The following is a 23,422-nucleotide window of genomic DNA, read 5'->3' as shown; positions in this document are numbered from 1 at the left end:
GGATTAGTATTATAATGATTGACTATTTGCTAGAATATATTTTCTCAGAAGAATAGTTTTGTTGCCATCTTTCGGGATACCTGTGTTTTGAGTTGTGGGCTTTCGTCAAAATGGCGACGTGTCTTTGATAAATAGCCGGTAAATTTCCTAGGCTGTCATGCGAAAAGAACTCTGTTTTACATGCGTTTTGCCAGATAATAGGAAAATATGACTGAGATTACAAATATGAGAAGAAGATCCCACCCTATGGAAGAAGACGAAAATCAAGCGGCGAATCCATCGCCTCTCCAGAGCTCACTCAAAACGGTTTCCAGCGTCTTATCGACAGCAACACTGCAGCGAAACCGAACGTTTTTAGTTTTGACAACTCATTTTAATGCTATGATGTACTCGATCTGTTTCTGGATACAAATTGGTGTTTTACCGGTAAGTAATGCATCGAGTAATGTGGGAAGTGGTTTTACATTAAATTTGTTTTGACACTTACGTAACCATCTAATTAAGGGAGGGGGGGGGGGGGGGGGGGTGGATTTCAGGGCGAGAGAGAGGGAATGGTGCTTTATGAGTATTTTGTGCATTTACAAGAGTAAATACCTATACCTCTGATTTATACAGAGTGTGTCTGGATGTATATTAAATATTAATTAATATTAAGGCCTTTGCTGCCTTCAGAAAAGTGCTGAAAAACTTACTTATAAGACCAACGGTTTTTAATCTTTCTACCACTTAGTATATTTAACATTCTCTATGATGATTCTGTGTATTTTATTTACGTTATTTTATGTATTTGTGTATAGGTCTGTAAATGTATTATTAAATCAGGACCCCCATATATAACAGCTTTGGTATACTGTATCCTGTAAAAACATGAAAAACTGGAATTCGACTCTGCCAAATTTTCGTCATTAATAAGCTTCCCTGAAGAAGTCTTATTAAAGACGAAAGTTTGGCAAAGTCGAATTCAAGTTTTTGGTGTATTGTATTCATTCTTCTGGTTCACGAACATGACTATTTTGTATCTGTAAAAACATGAATAGATAAATATTGCTCACACAGCAAGAAGACAAATTTCAGCCCAATTTCTTTGTCTCAGTATTTATCAAAGAAGCTTGGTGCAGACCCCATGGTATTTGGCTACCTACAGACAACTTTTGCAGTGGTACAACTATGTGGTGGTCCAGTATATGGCAGATTTGGTGACCTGTTTGGTAGTAAGGCAGCCCTTGGTCTTGCATTTTCAGCATCCGCTCTGAGTTATGGGCTGCTCAGTGTGTCTACTTCTGTTCCTATGCTATTTTTCTCAAGGCTTCCTTCTGTTTTTATGCATGTTATGCAAGGTAGGGCTAAACCATGTTTTTCTACCACTTTTTCGCCATCTCTGGCAAAGTTTGTAATTTAATGAGAAACTACTGCAGCTCAGGAGTTCTATCAAGGGGGAACTGAAGCAATGATTTTTAGAAGGAGGGAGGCTAGATTAATTGTTCTTGTTTGTGGATTTCCTTATATTTTTCATGTTCAATGATTCTTAGTTGTGATTTGTCAGAAGACAATAAAAAATCCACACATATTTTTGTATCCCTAGTTTTACAGATTCACTGTTAAGCTGAACGAGGCCCTTCTTTGGAGAAAATAATTTTTTTTATCCACTTCGAATTGATGTACTTATAAGTATAAAATTGAAACATTTCTGTAGCTCCTAGAAAGCTATGCATGCTGTGGCATTTTTTATCCACTTCAAATTTATGTACTTATAAGTATAAATTGAACCATTTCTGTAGCTCCTAGAAAGCTATGCATGCTGTGGCATTTTTTATCCACTTCAAATTGATGTACTTGTAAGTATAAATTGAAACATTTCCGTAGCTCCTAGAAAGCTATGCATACTGTGGCATTTTTTGTTTAATCATGTTATTGATGCTGTGGGATCTTGAAAAGTTTTAAATATTTAAACACTCAGAGAACACTTTGGAAAGGGGGGAGGGGTCAAGGGCCTACTAAAAAAAAGAAATTGGAAATTTTTTAAAAAATGCTGATCCATGTATTTTTTGGTAAATTTTGTGCCAAGATATAAGAATAAAAGCTGTGAATATCATATTGTATGGTGTCAAGTCGTGTCTATTATTGGATGATCCTTTTACTAAAAAAAGATAAGGTTGGAAACACCTTTATCAAGATTTCTCTCTGATTTTTGGAATTGTTTATCTTTACAAGATCCCTTAGTTGAGTTATAAAACTCAAACATCTGTCAATTCACAGAATTATAACTGTTTTCCTTCCAACAGGTTCTCAGATGATAATCACAGATATTTCTTCCAAGGAAGGTAGGCTACCTCAATATTTCAGTTAATTTGTTTATACAATGGTATTTTTTAGACCAAATGAGGGACTTATTTATAACAATTTTAATCTGAAGATTATAGGTGGGTTAGTACAGTGTTAACAAATGGACCAGGAGCATTCAAAGGAATAAAATCAAAAGTAATTATAAGTAATATTAGTTGCAATTTTTTAAATATTTTTTTCAGACAGGGCAGGAGCCCTTGGAAAGCTAGGCGTGTCATATGCTGTTGGCATGGTAGTTGGTCCATTTCTTGGTGGGATTATGACCAAGCATTATGGAGGGCAGTTTGCTGCAATGTGCTCTTGTGTTCTCTCATTAATATCTGTTGCCATGGTGATGGTTTTCCTACCCACGAAAACTAAGCATTTGTTTCATGCTCCAGTATCAGACAAAGGTGAGCACTTTCTCCTCCTCTGAACTGTTTCAAGCACGTCTGATAGATATAACTATATATGTGACTTTAGTATAAATCTACTTACATACTATCACGAATCCAGCAATTTGATTGGCTCCCGTACCCACTATCTATTGAGCGATAGATAGCAAGTAGCGAAAAACCCGGCGTTTTCCACAAAAACAACATGAATTATTATTAAAATCGTCAGTTATTCGAAGGTAGTATGTGAGTGGATTTATACTAAAACGTCTCGTTGACTATCTATTGGGGAACTTAAGCAAACACGTTTCTGAACGACAGACGGCAACCGGAAGTTTAACGTTTTCCGTCTTTGTGATGTTTTTGCTCAATTCCAATGAAAGAAGACGGTTCTATTCTAGCACGTAGTTTAAAATATGAAACCTTCTAGCTTTGCGATAGCGTTAAACATAAAGATTATCTACTTCCGGTTGCCGTCTGTCGTCAAGAAACGTGTTTGCTTAAGCTCTCTATTGACTCATAGAAAACTCGAACTCTAGTCTAATTATTAAATAAAATGACAGAGATTACCTTTCTGTCATTTTATTTAATAATTAGACTACGAGGTGTTAGAGATTTGCATAAAGTTTAATTTCAACACATATCCAAATAAATAAATAAAATAATACGAAAAATTGTGTAAAATTATAAAATTATCAGGTTATATTTATTTTTGGCTATGGGAGCTTGAAGTTGGAATTGATTCTCTCTGGGAATTTATTCCAATGCTAACCTGGAAAATTCTGGAAACCAGGGTATTTCAATGCCTTTTCTGCCTGGGTGTGTATCATTAATGATTGTCCATAAAAATAAAAATAAATTCGATATATTTATACGTCATGTGAATAATGTTATATACGAGTGTGTCCAGAGAAAAGGTCACCATTCTGTATAAGATTCATAAGACTGCTATATTCTTCTTAATCCTTTTTGAATTGGTCGTCTTCAGGTGATTCCGAGGCCTCCTCTACTAGTGTATTTGATGTCAAGAAATTCCTAGAGCTGCTGAGAATTCCTGCCGTTTTGTACTTGATTTGCATCAAGCTTGTGAGTGCTGTGCCTTTCGGGATATTCCAGTCAATGTTTGCTATCGTGTCGATGGAATACTTCAAGCTAGATGCCCAGTACAATGGGTTCGTCCTTTCTTATGCCGGAACGCTTTCAATTGTAAGTATAGATTTATAAAAAGGCTATAACTTACAGTACACTCTGGAAGAAAATTAACATTTTGTGCGTGAATTTTGCACGTTTTTTTTCGTGTAGCTGGAGTGTAATAAGATTCATACACTTAAACTACACGCACCTTAAGTGAACTACATGCACCAAACTACACGCATCTTTAGTGGACTACACATACCATACTAGACGCACTTGTTTGCCTCATTATCTTCTATGAAATCCCATGAGAGTATTTGAAGCTACAACTCAATGCCATGCATTTGTATGCATATATAGAGTTATCTATAATCATAATACTTAATCTACATAATACTTAATCTACTACCCACAACGGAATGTCGCAATACTCACCATCTTTTGTTGTATTCAAGGTGGTGCAAGGAATTGGAGTGGGATACCTTTCGCACAGATTTAATGACACAGACCTTCTCAAATGGTCAATTGGTACGATAGCATTTGCTTATGCTTGCATGGTGAGTGGAATTTGTAATTTTTACTACAATCATTTTTGTGCATTATATCCTTTTTAGGCCTTACAGGGAGAAAATAAAATTACTTTTTGTTTTTGGATAGTTTCAATATGACGAGCAAAAAGGTATCTGCTTATCAGCCGCGGCGTGCGTGACACTAAGCGTGCGTGACACTAGAAGCGGTTGCTATCCAGACTACTCTAATGCGTACCTTTTAATCTCAAGGCTTGAGAATAGTTTTTTGGGGGGAGAAGTAGGGTATATTTTTTGGTGGGGAGGGGTGGGTATACCGTCGAGGTGTTTGTCTTGCAGAAAGCTCTCGCGCAAAAACAACTTTATAGATCTCATGAGGCTATTAGTTCAATTGCGCTGCACAAGGAAATTGTTGTTTTAATTTTTATGGAAAAAAGGTCAATTTTCTAAAGTATAATTTTTCGGGAGCGATAAAAATATCGTGCTCAAAGCGGGAGAGCAGGAGAAGAGGTCCAAAATCTTGAGACTTCTGCCTAATGCGGGAGATTTGACAGGTATGCTATAACAGCTGCTGCAGGAAACCAGTTGCACAACTTAACCAGTATCTTCCCTCAGGCAGGCGCATGGAAATAATCAACTCTGCAGCCAAAACTAGAGTTGAAAATTTTGTTGGCTGTGTTTGACACGTGCCCTCAATACCCTGAGTATCAGGCCATTTCTTGGGTTGAGGTTTGTTGAAGTAATTGAAATACCAATAGCAGTGTATTTAGAGAATACTACACGAAAAGTGCGCGCGTAACGAAAAGTGCGCGCGTACGGTTTTTATTAACGAGTTGTGCAGTATCAAAGAACGAACGAGTGAGTTTTTTTATACAAAACAACGAGTGAATTAAAACTGTACCAAGCATTTTCCATGCTGTATTTTGTTTATTTTATATATGTACTGAGAAATTTATAATAAGCTTATTACACAATATTTTATTACACTTGGCTGCAGACGCTCCGAGGTTTGTGCTGTTGCTGTTCGACGGTTCAGTTGAAGACAGACAGAAACTTACATTGAAATGAATCTGTCTCGCTAATGTCACGCACGAAACTTTAGCTCATTTTACACAAGTAGTGCACTTTTTGATTTCTAAAATCTCGAAATCTATGAAATAAATAAATTAATAAATTACTAAATGGAAAATGCTTGTACGATTTTTATACACTCGTTGATGCGTTGGGATTGAAGCCATTCAAATGCAGTGAAAAATATCGTTCGTCCAATCAGAACCACGAACGACATTTCTTCACGGTGATTTGCTGAGACCAGTGAACGAACGAAAATTTACTAAATGTGGTTTCAGTGAGTATTTCAAATTAGGTTGCACTCACAGAATCCTGTGGTTCATGGGTATCAAATAAATACCTAACCTACCGTGCTATCAGAACTTTTCTTTCTCTTTAACACTTTCCTTGCCGATTCGCATTTCGGGGGTTTCGCGTCGTTCGTTTGCATTTGTTCCTCGGCAAAACAACGCGAGTAGCGAAAACCGCGAATACATGCACAACCGAGAAAACTAGGAAAAGCCTCTGTTAGCATGGTATACCTAACCAAATGGGCGTGAAAAAGAATAAAAATAAGTTTAGAAAGCTTTAGCATTCTTGTTTACCGATGTACCTCTTAATGTTAACACGACTTTCAGATACCAGGACCAACCTGGTTGAATAAACCATATACGATACATATATTCTTGTAACCTGTGTAACCTTATTTAAAATAGGTTTATGTTTTCATCCCCTACTATTCGAATTTCTTTTTATTTATTTCCTCGACCTGGTCATGTCCATATCACTATAATATATGTTAACGAACGATGAAAATCTTTAGCTGCAAAACCAACTGCTGAAACCATTCTCATTGCAGTTCATGGTGACGACGATCTATCAGTTCTGCGCTGTTCTCATACCGCTAGTAGCAGGAGGAACTATCCTGACCATCGTCACAACATCCTCCATGACAAAGGCCGTCCCAATCAAGGACACGGGCACAGTCCTTGGACTTTCCATGGCTTGTAACTCATTGGTGAGAAGCGTTTCACCAACTTTAGGTGGTGTTTTGTTTCACAAGTATGGATGGCCTGTGTTTGGGGCATTTGGATTTGTCATCAATAGTGCTATAGGGCTGTTTCTTTTGGTTTGGGGCAGAGAATCGTTACACTAGAATTTAATGCTCGTGCAGATATAAACTGAAGTGACCACTCAATTAAATCACATACAAATATCTCAGTAAACAGGCAGTAAAGCTGAATGTACATCAGTTCGGACATTTTCTTATTCTTATGGTCAGCAGAACAAAGCTGATGATGGCATATTTTATACTGGGTTTTGCTCCCACTGGGAAAGTAAAACTTAAAGCTCGAATGTAAGGCCTAGTTTAAACGCCGTTCTTTTCATGTACCGTCCCAAATACAAATGCATGTAAATGAAGCAATTCGATTGTTCTACGTTCATTTGCATTTGGAATGGCACGTGAAAAGAACGGCGTTTAAATTAGGCCTTAGAATGTTCAGTAATTCTTGCTGAACTACTAGAACAACGAAATCGAAGATGCGTTTGCGTTTAAAAATCAATTCCAATTTAATTTCAATAAAATCAGGAAAACAATATAGTCAGAGACCGATAAAAATAAACTAAGAACATCATTTCTACAGTAGCGAATAGTAAGAGGAGTTGTGCAAACGTCCGCACGTCGCGGCGGTTTGGTAGAAACGGCTAAAATTTATCAGACAGAACGCATTTTCACGTGCTGCTATTGAATTATGAATCAAATTCCATTGTTTTCTGTGTCGTCGTTGATAAAGGTTCCTACTATCATAAAGTTACAACGAACCCTCCACTTTATAAGAGCTTTGAAAGCACGGCAATCCTGTGTAACAGTCAGTTTTTCTACTTCAGGGGTTTTCTCTTTATGAAAAAGGAGACTGTAATCATTTTGTGCAGTAATGAAAATTTCTTGTTCGTTGTACGTTGAATGCATGTGTGTATTTGTAAACTCTTAACAATCCCAAATAACTCTTGCAAATTGTTATAGGATTTCTTATATATATTGTATTCAAAATTATAAATATTTATGCTACAATAGCTCAGGTAATAAGTTACATGTGAATAGATAATATAGCAAATATCTAGACTAAAACTTTGTACAACACATTTTAAGTTGAATAATAAATATTGAAAAATTTGAAATGTTTAGAAATCTTATTTTGTACATACAACTGAGCCTGCCATACTTATTGAATGGAAATGACCAGAAGGCGTGGCTGTGCCCCCCAACGTTTTCTTAATGTTTCTGCTCCCCCTCCCCCCAATAATTTGAGGCCTGCTACGGCTATGTAATGTATAAAAATCTGCTACATTCAAAGCCTACCCTACACGTTTTCTCTCACTTGTCTTTCAAGACAGCATAAATTCAAGTCACACCACACTCTTTACATGTGACACCCCACTTTTCTTTTCTAAAAGTTGAAAAAACTTCAGTGCCATAGCAGACCTTGAAATATTGCGGAGAGGGGCCACAATACAGAAACATGGAGCAAATGGGGGCACGGCCACGCCCCTACTGGTCATTTCCATATTATTTTTTAATATATTGGGGGGGGGGGGCACATGCCCCAGTGACCCACCCCCTGCTACGGCCCTCAACTTATCTTTCATACCAAAAATAGAAGTGCAAAATTTGTGTTTGTTAACTGTTTCACCGCTTAGCTCGGAGCCTCTGGTACCCAGGATAGTGGGAAAAAAATAAATAAAAATGTCACATCAATACCAAGTATAAATACAACAAAGGATGGGTTCGGGACAAGTTTCAAGAAGATACCAACAAATTTCCTTTAGCTAAAAATACAGTACAAACATTTTTTGATGCTGTAGCTTGTATTTTCTAATAGTCTAATGTCTGTAACTGCGGCTGCCACATACATAATCTCCCTTGCACCATTCTTGACTTGTCACTAAGGGTCGCCTAGCGTGACAAGTCCAAAACGGCTGTGAGGGAGACTACTGCATACATGTTTTTTTTTTTTTTGTTTTGTTACATATGGCTTTCTGGCAGCCCAAAGAGGGGGTTTAAACCCCTAAACCCTCCCCCTAGATCCGCTACTGCATGCGTCTTAGGTTATTGTTCATGTTTGAAGGTAGAATATGAAGCCGTTGGATAGTTTTTACATCACTATATCTTAGGGCACCTTCACGGAGTACCCACCCTTTCTCCCAAACATCATTCCAAAAACATTGGAAATGTGAAAAAATGAATCTAGCAACTTTGCATGGGCTTTCGGTTGCACCATATTAGAACAAGGTACATTTAACTTCTTGAGTCAAACCTTCTAAACCATAGATACAGGATGTCCTTCACCCCTTGTACTGTACCCTTATTTACCATTATTCAATTCATACATTACCATTAGTATCTTTGTTCATGTTCTTCCCATCTTCATAGTTATTACTAGTCTAAGTTTTAACCACATACATTTAAGTATAAAGCTATGGAACACGCTATTGAATACAAAGCTATTGATTGAATTTCATATTGCTATCAATATTAAATATGGAGTTATTGAGCTTTCTATTGAATATGAAACTATGTACCAAACCATAAATACAGAAACATCTATCAGTTATCTATATTTCCTCATCATTGCACCCCGGCTAGTCCCTCTACCTGTCATCCTCCCTCCTGACATCCCAGTAGACCCTTCTAGGGGGATAGCCCTCTGCTTGGGCGGGGCAGGTCTGTTTGTAGTGTTAGCACACTTGGGGATGTGACGCTCAGCTACGGTGGGGTTGAATCTTCTCTGGCAGTAGCGACACAAGACGTAGTCTGGGTTTTCACTGTACTGAGGGGGAGGGAGGTCCGATACTTTTCCTCCAGATGCTAGGTGTTGGGAGACTTTCTTGGCATCTCGGATAGCCCTGATAAACTCCTCTGAAAAAAATGACACACAAGAGTGACTGTCAGGGCAGAAAGCATAAAAACAAAACTAAAAGAGGTGCAATGGCTGTCGTTAAAATAAACATGCACTATGGTATTTGAGCATGAAATCAAGGTTTCCTAGGACAGAGCTTGTTTGCAAATAATTTGGATTTTTTTTCCTTCCAATTCGCCACATTTCAAGTCTTTTAATGCCAAGTGCATAGCTTTATCTTAAACAAAAAAAAGTTGCAAGACAGCTGTCGAGGCCAAAGCATCGTATATCCATAATATAAATACAAAGCTCCCCCATTATCATCAAGAAAATTACCCATTGACACAAGGATTGGGGAAATAGGAGATTAAAAGGGCTAAAACAAAACAACAACCAGGTAAGAGCCCACCCCTCCCTCCCTCCCCCTCCCCCCTTCCCAATGAAGGACAGTACAAGCAAGATAGACATTCTGTTTGAAAAATATTTGAAAAAGAAAAGGGAAAAAAAAGATGCGAAGTTTCAAATAATACAATACAACCTATGGCCTTGAAAATAGAAAAGGTAAAAAACAAAACAAAAACAGCGTCACTCACGATGCTTAGCTCTCCAGTTCCCTTTAGGAACTGCAGGTTCAGGCTTCTTCCTTGCGCCAGGTCGGTTATACCCTGCCGCCTCTGTACCGCTTGTCCTGGCTTTGGTCGAGTCAAACACCTTTCTTTGCTTGGTCCCAGTCTTGCGGCAGATTGTCTCATGCTTTGCGATGCGATCCATGGCGAAATTGCGACCACAATTTGGACATGGGACAAGTCCCTGAGGCTGTTCAGAATACCCATCAAACTCACTAGGGTACCCCTCTGGAGCACTTGGGTACCCCCCCTGAGGACCAGTGCCACCTGATGAAGCACTGTACCCTCTGGAGTTCCTTAATGGATCAGGGGCACTGTAGGCACCCTGAAATCCAGGTGAGGACGTTCTAGCATTTTCCAGGGGGGATAACTTTGTTGGGCGCCTATTAGAAGTACCTGAACTCCCTCCACGCTTCATGCCACGCCCTGCTGACTTGGGTGAGGGTCTGGAGTATGTGTTTTTCCTGGCGGGCTGTGAGGCGCTTAATTTACGGCCTTGTGATGACCCTCCTGAGCTGGGGGTTCGTCTTGATCTCTCATCAAAAGTAAAGGTCTTCTCTTTAGGGTACCCTGGAGGAATTTGCCGAGGGTTTGTATTGTTGTTTGCATCGCCATATGAGTTCTGCATGTTAGGGGAGCCTTGTATACCTTAAAGTCGATGGATACATTAATAGAAAGGCTAGAAAGGCTAACTGCTCCAACCAGGAGCAGTTGAATAAGGTCCAAAGTTTATGGATATAATATTAGTATGGGTAAAATGATGAGAGAATGCTTAAATGAGGTGAAGAGCATGCATTAGAGAGTTTTGTTGGAAGTCATAAGAGACTTACACAAGTTTTCTACCTTGAGAAGTTTAGTGAGAATTTGAAAGAGGTGAATTTTAAGTTACTGTACATTAAGGTCTAACCATTTTTTCATTTTGGGAGGAGATACAGGGGAAGGGGGGATTCAAATTTTTGAAAAATGCCAGATTCTTGGTAAATAGTGTTAACCTACTTTTATCAAGAATCTTTGTGTAAGTCTGCATGCAGTCTCATAAAGACTCGCAAATAAAAAAAAGATAATAGGGTCATACCTGGTCTAGCGGGCATGGTTCTAGTTTTTGGACGACAAGACCTCATGTGGACTTTCAGTCTTTCTGGTAAAAATGTCCTACCGCAGTTATTACATGGTATAAGCTGATTATTTGAGGATTCTAGTGCCATTTGGTTCATTCGTTCAAGGTCCATCCCCCCGTCTGATCCAAGGCTTGGCAGGATCTGTGGCTTAATTGGCAAAGGCCTTTGTAAATGCTTAGGCAGTTTGCGATTCTCAATCTCCCATTTCTTAAGGCACTGCGGCTCGTGAATACCGATAGACTTGGTGCCAAATTCTCTTCCACAGATATAACACACCACAGAGCGTGGTTTCACAGGAGCCTTAGGGGGCGGGGCACTTCCATGTGCACCCCCATACCCTTGGGATGATCCCCTACCTGACTGCACCCTCTTTGGGTCAAAATTCTTAGAAGGCTTATGAGGGTTGTCAGGGTTACAGCTACGTTGATGGATGCCAAGTCTGTCAGGATTAAATGTCCGTCCACAAAATTCACATGGTACTAGCTGCTTTTGTGAATTCTGAAAAGCCATATCATTCATTGCTTCAAGTTGATTGGCACGCTCTCTGGGGTCATTGGAGAGTGACCCCATTTGCCAACCTTGGGGTCTCTGGGGCACTGGACGGCGTAGTTGTCGCGGTAGCTGGCTGTTCTCCATTCGCCATTTTTCAAGGCATTTTGGCTCATGTAGGGAAATGCTGGTGGTGCCGTAGAGTCGACCACAAATATAGCAAACGACATGTGCTGGTCTTTTGGGCGGCATAATTACCTAGCTTTACGGATGCTTAACTTATTAAAACACTTGTTTCGACTCCCCCTGCCGTTTTAGGTCACTCTAGGCATTTTAGACGGTCTTCTTTCGCGCTCAATGTCACGGACTGTAGTTTACGATGAAAAGAAAGTTATAATAAGAGGTTTTCGCGATCCCCTTAGCAACTGGTCTTTTTAGGCCTTTGAAATTGCATCGGCGATAACTTTCGAGATCAGAAGTGAGTTTTTTGTCCTCTACTGAAATCAGTAATAAAACTGACTTCCTATCGTTTAGAAATTACAAGTTCTTATAATGTCGTCGATGGATAGCGAAATATAAGTTAAATGGAGAATTTTCCAAAGCAGGCACTAAGGCGGCGAGCTCGTCGAGTCATTGCAAGTTCAGTTCATCGAAACTCACGCATTGTTTCTTGAGATATTCTCAAATCCACCACAAAAGTGAGATTCTTTAACCCTCCACAAGATAGATACAAATTCCTGCTAGCAAATATTCATAATTTGAATAAACATCCCCAAGTCAACATTTGATAAACATAAACCATCCAAGGTTTACGAAGACTTGGCAACAAGCGTACGAACTTTCTAGTTCAGTCGATAACTCCCCGGTTCACTTGGAAAGACTCTTCGATGGTTGCTCGTTATCTGTTCGTAAATCACGGAACATATCTGGCGCATGCGCAATTCGGTCTTGTAAGCCGTGTAGGATTTGGTGTTCTCTTGCCAATATGTGGCTTTCCAGCATCAAAAAATCCTCTCTTTTGAACCCTTCCAAGGTAAGATTCCACATATAGAATACCAAATGCCTTATTTATGTACTGTTGACGTTTATCTTTGGTTTTCTAGGTCGCAGGGCTCGCTAGTACAGCGCTAAGGGCGACATGTAGTAGGAATTTTCACTTCAAAGTTGAGGGCAGACAAGGGCCAGACAAAACTTCAAAAACAGAGGTTCGTATCACGAGCTGTCCAAAGTGATTATAAAATAACTATCGCAAGTAAAGTATTTTGTGATGCACCTCAAAATCAATTCATGTTGTCATTCCCTTTCGTGAAACACAATTATGTAATAACAATAAAAATCATGGCGGCCGCCATTATGCAATGACCACGATTGATGGTCGCGAAAACGAAATTAATGTTGGAGAGTAGTTAATGAACCCTTTCTATCAATACTGGAACCAAACCATGTTGGATAAAAATAGGATGATCGCAATAAAGTCGTACAGTATACTCCCAAATCCCCTGGGACCTCACCAAAACAAAGCAAACGTAAAAAAAAAATACAATTAGAAATAATTTTATCGAATGCCATTTTTTTCTTATTTTAAAATAAACCAGTGCAAACATTAATATACTTTGATGATATTTATAACATCAATTTTACTTTTTCCACATTATAGACATTTGATTTGAAACATGTATTTAGTATTAAAAAGATACATCAGTGCCAATTTATCGGGCCATTTTATGGAATAATAATCTTTATTTATTTACCTTTTAGCTTGCGCGTGAGTACCCTGTAGTTGACCACACCTACGATGCAGTGGTTGTGGGTGCAGGGGGAGCTGGCCTGCGCGCAGCGTTTGGACTGTCACAGGAAGGCTTCAAAACAGCATGCATCACCAAGCTCTTCCCCACAAGATCACACACCGTTGCTGCACAGGTATCATATATATGTATATGTATATGTATATGTATATGTATATGTATGTGTATGTGTATGTGTATGTGTATGTGTATGTGTATGTGTATATGTATATGTATATATATATATATAACAAAACCTGAGTCTGCCCTGAAGAAGTCTTATTAAAGACGAAAATTTGGCAGAGTCGAATTCCAGTTTTTGGTGTATTGTATTCAATTGTTCTGGTACGAGATCACGATCATTTGGGCTTTTTTATTCTATTTATAACAAAACCTGGTCATAGACAAAGACGAATATTCATCTTTTTAAAACATCTTCAAGTGTGGCAAAATTTGACCAGGTAGCCTTTGTTCAAAGTAGGGCAAATTTGACCTGGTAGCCATAGTTCAAATTCAGACAAAATTTGACTGAATATGGGTAGAGACATGTAATCCATCCATTTCTTCATCTCTAACATTACTTGGTCAATGTTCTCCTTGTTTTCCGCAAAAGGGCTTTTTTATTTTTTAATGTGGCTTATAAACTATAAAGGGCTAATAAATAAGCAGCTACCCTTAGCAGTTTATATTCTGATATGTATGAAACATGCAAACAGTACACTATGTGGTGTTCTTTACTTATGAAAGTGGTTTTGCCACATTGCCATATTGAGTCTGTTTTGCAATTCAAAGTGGTTTTGCCATGCGATCACACCCAGTTTTTCTGTTTGTCTTTTTCAGGGAGGAATCAATGCAGCATTAGGAAATATGGAACCTGATGACTGGAGATGGCACATGTAAGTTCTCAGTTTCTTCCTGTTTGCATCAGTAGAAAGCTGGTTACTGGCTCTTTCAAATATGATGCAAATATGCTTTAAGATGTAGGCACGTCTACCCTTTTGGATTGCTGCACATAAGCTAAAATAATACAATATTAAACTTGTGTTATTTCAGTCTCTTTGAGGTGCAGAACCATAAATTATGTTTTTTTTTTTGCAGGTATGACACCGTCAAGGGCAGTGATTGGTTGGGGGACCAAGATGCTATTCACTACATGACGGAGGAGGCACCTAAAGCTGTCATTGAGGTACAGTCATGGCAATAGAAGCTAGGGCAGTAGGGCACCATAGGGCAGGCATGCCAACAGAAATATCCAATAAAAGCAAAACAACCAAAAAACCTTAGGCTATTAGAACAACATAAGGCCGGGGTGATAACAGGGAGATTCAAATCTCTTTAGTGAGGACACAGAAAGTGGGCCATGCTGAATAAGATTCGGCTTGAACACCATAAACATTTTTAACAGAAAAGTTCAGCCAATGAGAAACCCCGGACGTTGTTTATCACTCGTATTTTTTCCAGTGATCGATCCGCTTTTCCACGGTTGACAACACGCACATGAAACGTATGGCGTTTCTTATTGGTTGAACTTATTTTTTTTAAATGTTTATGGTGTTCAAGCCAAATCTGATCTGTCAAAGTTGTTCAGCATGGCCCACTTTCAGTGTCCTCACTGCAAAGGCAAAGCCATATAACACAACCAGCCTTTTAGGTGTCTAATATATTATCAAATAAATGTATTTCAATAAATCCATATTTGAATGTAGCACTTTTGATGTTAATTATTTTTTGAGAAAATACCAGGGGTCATCCCTGCCTTTCAACTGTTAAACCAAAGCTTTGTAATAAGCACATACTGTAAGTAAAACCAAACTAGACCTGTGCAACAACAGGTAAGAAATTTGGATGGCATGGCTTAAAGCTGAAATTTTGCTTAGGAATTACTATATATTGGTAATAATTTTATCCATGGTGTGATATTATTTCTCACAAAAATGTGAAATTTTCTGTTTTATCTACTCAGCTTGAGAACTATGGAATGCCCTTCAGCAGAACAGAGGAAGGCAAAATCTACCAGAGGGCATTTGGTGGACAAAGCTATGACTACGGCAAGGGGGGGCAGGCTCACAGGTGCTGTGCAGTCGCCGACCGTACGGGACACTCACTCCTTCACACCCTTTATGGACAGGTAATGTTAAATTAGCATTAACACCAGTTTACTTCCAGAGGGCTGACAGAAACCTAAACCAACAAGAGACAAAATAATATGTTAGAAACCATGCTATTCAACAGGCCATCCGCTCTAAATTATCAGTCACATCCTCAAAGAAACTGCTAATGCTAACTGCTTTTGACATATCTTTCACATTTTCCGTTCAAAATCATCAGAGATGGTTAAGGAAGTTAACTGGTTACAATGCAGCTTTGAATGTTATTTTTTTACTTAGTGTCAGTTTTCCATAAATCTTTGTTTTATTGCCCAGGGTGCTTATTTTTTATTCACAAGAGGGTGCCACTATGTAGGTGCTGAAAGCCTGGCTTTCGATCATCCTTAATGTAATTGCAAAAGCATAATACTGTAATTTTGTTGGTTCTGTTGCCGCTACTCAAATCTATTTTACCGTAATCTCCAGTCTCTGCGGTATGACTGTGAGTACTTTGTGGAATACTTTGCCCTGGATCTTCTCATGGACAAGGGCAAGTGTGTTGGTGTCATTGCCCTCTGCCTGGAAGATGGTTCTCTGCACCGATTCAGAGCCAAGAACACTGTCCTAGCCACTGGGTGAGTTTCTGAACCCTGAATATCACTGAATTTGTCATTATATTCAGTCAAACACAAGATTGAAGTGATGCTGTCTATTTTTATTATTGCTAATTGTGTTGATACTTAAAAAAAACATAATAACTTGAATCAATTTAAAATATCTGTGTAGTGTACCTCACTGTATTTAACATTAGTATACTTTGTGTTTGTCGTAGTGGGTATGGGCGTGCCTACTTCTCCTGCACCTCTGCACATACGTGCACTGGTGACGGCACTGCTATGGTGACGAGGGCAGGCCTTCCCAATGAGGACATGGAGTTTGTTCAGTTCCATCCAACAGGTAAGCCTTGACTTTACATCATCACCTTCTGCCAGACCTGAAGCATGATCAGACCATATTGCCACATCTAGAGAATACCTTTGGCCAATTGTTGGAGTAACAGATTGTTTGTGTATTATTCTTAGGTATCTATGGTGCTGGTTGCCTGATCACAGAGGGCTCACGTGGTGAGGGGGGGTACCTTATCAATAGTGAGGTAGGTCTGTTCTAATATCTTGGCTATACGTTTTTTATAATCATCATCAGAATCTTTATAGACATCTCTATCATATAACTGTTGGTACTGTAGCCTGCATTATCATCACCACTGCTGTCACAGCTCTTATCATCATCATCTTAACAGTCATTCCCAATGCCTCTAGCTCTGTCATCTCCACCATTATTATCATCACTACCATAGCACTTATCATCACATCATCACCATCATCATCGTTATCATCATCATAATCATCATCATCACCACCACCAGAGCACTTATCGTCATCATTATCATCATCACCACCATAGCACTTATCAATATTACCACAGCACTTATCATCATCATCACCACCAGAGCACTTATCATCATTATCATCATCACCACCAGAGAACTTATCATCATCATCATCATCATCACCACCAGAGCACTTATCATCATCATCATCACCACCAGAGCACTTGTCATCATCATCATCATCATCATCACCACCCCCAGAGCACTTATCATTATTACCACAGTACTTATCATCATCATATCATCGTCTCCTCTCCTACCATCATTTTACTTCTGTCATCATCACCATCATCAATGCAATCACCCAAAATTACAAGAACTTATCATCATCATCATCATCACACCAAATCACCATCACCTGACCATGATCATCATCATAACTTCTCAACATCCCATCATCATCATCATTATAACTAGCATCATGGTCTATCATCACTAGTAATCCATCCCATCGTTCCATGTTCATCTAAGGTTCATAAGAACAGAGCTGTCTTATTTTATAACTTAAACTGCTCCTTATTCCATGTGTAGGGTGAGCGATTCATGGAGAGATATGCCCCCACTGCCAAAGATCTTGCCTCCAGGGATGTTGTCTCTCGCTCCATGACCATCGAGATCCGTGAAGGGCGTGGCGTTGGCCCAATGAAGGACCATGTCTACCTACAGCTTTCACATCTTCCTGCTGAAACTCTGAAGACACGTCTTCCTGGTATCTCAGAGACGGCCATGATCTTTGCTGGTGTTGATGTCACGAGGGATCCTATCCCTGTGCTGCCCACTGTTCATTACAACATGGGTGGCGTTCCTACGAACTTCAAGGGACAGGTGGGTCACCTTTCTTTCATTTCAGGGGTTTCATTGAGTTTCAGGGTGAGCTGTGGAGATTGATAAGTAGGGGGTGGAAGTTATAATATTTTATTAGTGTCTAATTTTCTTGCTTAAAACATCTTGTCAAATTTGTGAATCCAAAATATTATGATTAATAACTAAAATAAATTTTAAGCCAAACAACATATGCTACTGAGAGAGAATAGCACACAGCTTCACTTGAATGAAAAACAGAGCTTTTTACAGTAGAGGTGTCTGTTGGTACTTCACTGAAGGTTGACTGTAATACTGTACAAATATGTACTGTACCAAATGTGCCAATAATGAACCCTCATGCAGGTATTGACCCTGAAGAATGGTGAGGATGAGATAGTTGATGGATTATGGGCGGCGGGGGAGTCAGCTTGTGCATCCGTTCATGGTGCAAACAGACTGGGTGCTAACTCTCTCCTGGATCTGGTTGTGTTTGGTCGCGCATGCGCTAACTTCATCGCCAAGGAGAACAAACCAGGAGAGACCCTTCCCGACCTGCCACCAGTAAGTCAAACTTCAGGGCCTGGTTCCTAGAAAGATCAGGGCAGGGTTCCTAGAAAGATCAGGGCCTGGTTCCTAAAAAGATCAGGGCTTTGTTCCTAGAAAGCTAGTTAAGCCTAACCAGTGATGAATGCGCCTTTTATCCAATCAAATGTAGAAATAGCCGTATTCATCCCTGGGTTAGTGCTAACCTGCTTTCTAGGAACCGGCCCCAGGTGCAAGTAATTCCTTTCAGTTTCTATGATGCTGTTTGTAACTACAGTATAGTAGATCATTGGAAACGTTTTTGAGAACTTTCAGTCAAGAATGTTACTACTACTCTCTATGGAAACCTAAGGTTCAGTAATTTATTATCTGTTTATCACTTATGTAGTAACTCAGAGATTATATTAAATTTTGTATCCTAGTCCTGTTTTCTAGTTCTCTTATGATGAAAAACAAGACTAGATTGACCAAACATGCAGGGGGAGGGGGGGGGACGATTTTGGATTTGATTTTGACGTCTATATCTCATGCCTCCTGTCCAATAATACTAATTCCTTTTCTCTAGAGTGCTGGTGAAGCGTCTGTAGCAAATCTTGATGCAGTTCGTTATGCAAATGGTAGCACACCCACAGCAGAGCTAAGGACAGACATGCAGAGGGTAAGTGACTCAGTACAGTAGACAAAGAGAGAACATGGTTAAAGAACACGTGATCACAGAACGTTTAGGTCATAGAACACATGATCACAGAGCGTTTGATCACAGAACATGATCATGGAACACTTTATCACAGAACACATGATCGCAGAACACATGATCGGAGCATTTGATCACAGAATATGATAATGGAACACTCAATCACAGATTACATGATTGCGGAACATTTAATCACAACACACGATCACAGAACACATGATCATAGAACACTTGATCAAAGAACATGATCACAGAACATTTGACCACAGAACAACCTTGATCACAGTAATATAGGTGTATATGTTGTTCTATTTTTAGTATTCATGTACTGTATGTAAACCATTTTTCTAAATAAAGTTAAAATTAAATATATTTATAGGAGCCTTAAAAATGTTATGGTTACCATTACATAAAAATTTTGATTTATCTAATAGTTTTACAGTATAGTCAAGTTCTTTTGTATATTTAACATTAAAGACAGTGATTATTCTTACTGACGCTCTTCTCTCACTCTCACTCTTCTCAATCTGACAAACTTTGTTTTCACTTTGTTCAATTTTTGCTCCAGACCATGCAGAACCATGCAGCAGTGTTCCGTACTGGCCCTGTGCTCGAAGAGGGATGCAAGAAGATGGATGAGCTCTATCAGAAACTCAAAGATCTGAAGGTGAGACAGGACTTAGGACACCTCTACTCTTATTTAGCACTTTTACACTGTTGCAGTTAGATAATGAACACTTCAGCATTGAGTATACTGGATTAGGTGACACCTTAGCAAGTTGTATAGGATTGCCATACTACCAAATACTAGACCTTTGCACTTGTACTTTTAGAAACCACTAATACTAAATCTACAATCTCACTCTCATGAATTCGAAACAACAAAAGACATTTTGTCTTTAGTCAGTTGACAGCCTTGAACTGTTATCAATGACCTGCATTTTGATGGCTTTCAATCAATCATCTCACAACAATGTGTTAACTATTTGAGGGTCCTTTTTTGTGATCTGCTTTAAATTCAAAACTTGATTGACAGAAATTGGAAGCAGTAGCATTTTGGAAATCTTGGTGTTTAATTTCTCAGAATACTCAAAGTTGCAGTAATTGACTATTATTCAGACAGCGCAAAATGTAGCTTCTTTCAATTCTAAGTTTACCTACCTACTGTAACAGCACATGACTGCTTGTTTATTTAACCATGTAAGTCTATCTTTGTGGCAGCTATATGATCGCAGCATGGTGTGGAACTCAGACTTGGTGGAGTCTCTTGAGCTGCAGAATCTCATGCTGAACGCCTTGATGACGATTAAGAGCGCTGAGGCACGCAAGGAGAGCAGGGGTGCACACGCCAGAGAGGACTACAAGGTAGCACCCCACATCCCCCTTACAATGTTCTCACTGTCTTACGGATTGTCCATTTGTCTGTCTGATTGTCTTTCCGTCTGTCTGATTGTCTGTTTTTGTCCACCTAATATTTGAAATAACCAATCTTTCTTATCCTCTTGAGATGGCCCCCTTTTGTAAGAGCTGTAGCAGGCCATGTAAGATTGGGAAGCAACCTGGGCATAAAATGGCAAAGTTCAAATTGTAAGGTTGTGTTAGCTTATATTCGCTTGATTTTTTGCATAGATATTCCTTGTGTAATATATAAAAAAAATAAGCTTTAGTAAATACTAGTAATCTGTTCTTGAGATATTGCAAATTGTAAGACTCTTGATTTGTCTGAAATTGCCTAATTGGGGCAAAATTGCTACTTTTTTCATGATCTATGGCAACTTTGCTCAATCATATCTCAGGAACGGATCATATACCAAAATACTAAAGCTTGTTTTGTTTTATATTATGCATGGAACCTCTAGGCAAAATATCAACAAAATGTAACACAACCTTACAATTTAAATTTTGCCATTTTTTGCTCCTGTCTTGAGAAGCACAATGCAAAGACATAAAAAAGATATTTGGGGTGGCACATCCACGCCCCTACTTGTCATTTTCTTGTAATTTTGGAAATTATTGGAAGGGGGCACCTGCCCTACCCCAGCTGCTGCCATGTCTGTCTTAACTGCTTGTTTTGTCCTCATGTCTCCCCCCCCCCCCCCCCACCCCGCCCTGCAGAAGACCCAATTTTAAAGTGACATTTATTGATATATACATCTCATTACCATGTATGTTTCTCAGGACCGCATTGATGAGTTCGACTACTCCAAGCCACTGGATGGGCAGATAAAGAAACCGTTTGATAAGCACTGGAGAAAGCACACCTTGGCCTGGGTGGATGAAACCACTGGAAAGGTGGGAGGAGGTGTTCCCATGGAACATAATGTGCAACCAAAACCCTATACTCAAAATTCTTTAGTGGGAATGGCAATATATCTACAGCTCTACCCTTGACAAGTCAACCCTCTTTACTGGAAGAGACTTGTGTTTCCCTTTGTCTATTCAGATATCTCTAGCTCTACCCTTGGCAAGTCAACCCTTTTTACTGGAAGAGACTTGTGTTTCCCTTTGTCTATTCAGATATCTCTAGCTCTACCCTTGGCAAGTCAACTCTTTTTACTGGAAAAGATTTGTGTTTCCAATTTCTATTAAGATATCTGTACAGCTCTACCCTTGACAAGTCAACTCTCTTTACTGGAAGAGAGGTTTTTCCCTGTGTCTATTCAGCATATCTCCACAGCTTTACCCATGACAAGTCAACTCTCTTCACTGAAAGTGTTTCCCTATGTCTATTCAGCTTATCTCCACTGCTCTACCCTTGATATTCCAAACTCATTGCAAGTTATCAACATTCAACTATACAAACTTCACCTATGTAATGGCATGTGCATGCCTAGGGCGGGTATAGGTGGCACATAGGGCGTGGCATGTGCATGCCTAGGGGATGGGTACAGGGGGCACATGGGGCGTGGCATGTGCATGCCTAGAGCGGTTATAGGGGCACATAGGGCGTGGCATGTGCATGCCTAGGGCGGGTACAGGGGGCACATAGGGCGTGGCATGTGCATGCCTAGGGGATGGGTACAGGGGGCACATAGGGCGTGGCATGTGCATGGTAGTGGATGGGTATAGGGGGCACATGGGGCGTGGCATGTGCATGGTAGGGGATGGGTATAGGGGGCACATGTGGCGTGGCATGTGCATGGTAGGGGATGGGTACAGGGGGCACATAGGGCGTGGCATGTGCATGCCTAGGGCGGGTATAGGGGGATTACACACCCCTTTCTCCTTGGCCACGTTCTCCTCCCTGTGTAGCCTCAACGTGTGCTCCCTTCACCTCTCTCCCTAATAGATAGATTTCCTCCATTCCAGACAACACTGGACTACAGAGGCGTGATTGACGAGACTTTGGACCAGAAGGACTGCAAGACCGTTCCCCCGGCCGTGCGCTCTTACTAGAGTAACGAGGGACAGAGAGACCTTGGACAAAAAGATGATTTTGAATAGCTAAACCCAAGGGCTCCCTTTGGAACCGACCTTGACTTGCAGACTCCCTGTGGATTCCTCATTAGCTAGAACCATAGGCTTGCAGTGGTGCTTCGCCTCCATTGTTCCAAGATATGTTTGGTTGTTTGTTGAGTAAGGATGTCGATGTTTTTATGGTTGTTCTTCTCAATTTCCTGGGGAGCCTGTGGTTACACCATCACGGCATGATGAAATAGTACAGAAGTACTTTCAAGTTTAAGTAGATGAAATCGCTCAATCATAGGTCGTGTAAAAAGAACAATTAATTTAATATTTTCCAACCGCGTTTTTAATTGACTTGTAATGATATATTGTCATTAACGTGAGACTATTCAGTTCTTAATTAAAATCATTTTGTACCAAGCTTTTTCCAGGCAATTCAGCTCCGTTTGTACTTGAGAAGGAGGGCAAGGAGATCCATGACTGGGCGACAATACATCTTGTGACAGTATTGTGAGGTGCACTTATTAATTTCTGTTGTATAAAAAGATAACTTTATTAAAGGTAACTCCATATTATGTTGAGAGCGTCAGTCATTTATGAGTTGTGAGTGGGAGTTTTATTGTAAGGCTAAGTTCCAACGTCGCATTATCCATGAGCCGTATGCAATTCAAATGCGTGCAAATGAATCGAGTCGACTGTTTCATCATCATTTGCATGCATTTGCATTAAAAACTGCTCGTGGACAACACGATGTTTGAACTAAGCCCAAAACACGAGGTTCCGCTTTAAAAGGGAAATCTCCTACCACCCCGGCCTCTAATTTGCAATTATCATAATAATCACGCTAGCAATTACAAACTTTGTCTCCTGTAAAAAATGCTCTATGAGATCACGTAAACGTTTTGCAGGGCAAATCCGCGCCAAAATAAACAGAAAACGCTAGGTTGCCGGCCAAACAGTCAACTGATCTGTTAATACAACTTTTGCTTTTCATTACCGAAAAATACGCATTCATTTTAGCCAAAATTACAAACATTTACGCCGATGTACTGTCATTTAAGCGAAAGTAAAATCATTCGAACTAAAAGGAAATAC

The 23,422-nt window shown here is 39.6% G+C and overlaps 3 protein-coding genes across 3 annotated transcripts; 2 read left to right on the top strand and 1 right to left on the bottom strand.

Annotated features, from left to right (window-relative positions):
• The first annotated feature begins 74 nt into the window (after positions 1-74).
• On the top strand, positions 75-7,609 carry LOC5510182 (solute carrier family 22 member 18). The gene is made up of 7 exons (XM_048734714.1): positions 75-426; positions 1,094-1,337; positions 2,283-2,321; positions 2,526-2,735; positions 3,706-3,923; positions 4,307-4,408; positions 6,288-7,609. Exons 1-7 carry the CDS (start codon positions 208-210, stop codon positions 6,582-6,584), a joined length of 1,329 nt encoding a protein of 442 aa, XP_048590671.1. The 5' UTR covers positions 75-207; the 3' UTR covers positions 6,585-7,609.
• LOC5510183 (zinc finger protein 474) lies at positions 7,452-12,407 on the bottom strand. The gene is made up of 3 exons (XM_048734713.1): positions 11,029-12,407; positions 9,921-10,601; positions 7,452-9,347 (listed from the first exon to the last, which is right to left on the bottom strand). The coding sequence occupies exons 1-3, from the start codon at positions 11,810-11,812 to the stop codon at positions 9,040-9,042; spliced, it is 1,773 nt and encodes a 590-aa protein (XP_048590670.1). The 5' UTR covers positions 11,813-12,407; the 3' UTR covers positions 7,452-9,039.
• A 68-nt stretch (positions 12,408-12,475) lies between these two features.
• Positions 12,476-22,902, top strand: LOC5510196 (succinate dehydrogenase [ubiquinone] flavoprotein subunit, mitochondrial). Its single transcript, XM_032379299.2, has 16 exons — positions 12,476-12,593; positions 12,664-12,765; positions 13,319-13,480; positions 14,185-14,240; positions 14,443-14,530; positions 15,308-15,472; positions 15,918-16,066; positions 16,264-16,388; positions 16,514-16,584; positions 17,413-17,706; positions 18,049-18,246; positions 18,794-18,886; positions 19,491-19,589; positions 20,144-20,287; positions 21,101-21,214; positions 22,232-22,902. The coding sequence occupies exons 1-16, from the start codon at positions 12,546-12,548 to the stop codon at positions 22,316-22,318; spliced, it is 1,995 nt and encodes a 664-aa protein (XP_032235190.1). The 5' UTR covers positions 12,476-12,545; the 3' UTR covers positions 22,319-22,902.
• The last annotated feature ends 520 nt before the right edge of the window (positions 22,903-23,422 follow it).

This window comes from Nematostella vectensis, chromosome 11 (genome assembly GCF_932526225.1).
Source record: "Nematostella vectensis chromosome 11, jaNemVect1.1, whole genome shotgun sequence".
Taxonomy (NCBI): Eukaryota; Metazoa; Cnidaria; class Anthozoa; order Actiniaria; family Edwardsiidae; genus Nematostella; species Nematostella vectensis.
This window is presented reverse-complemented; position numbering and strand designations above follow the sequence as displayed.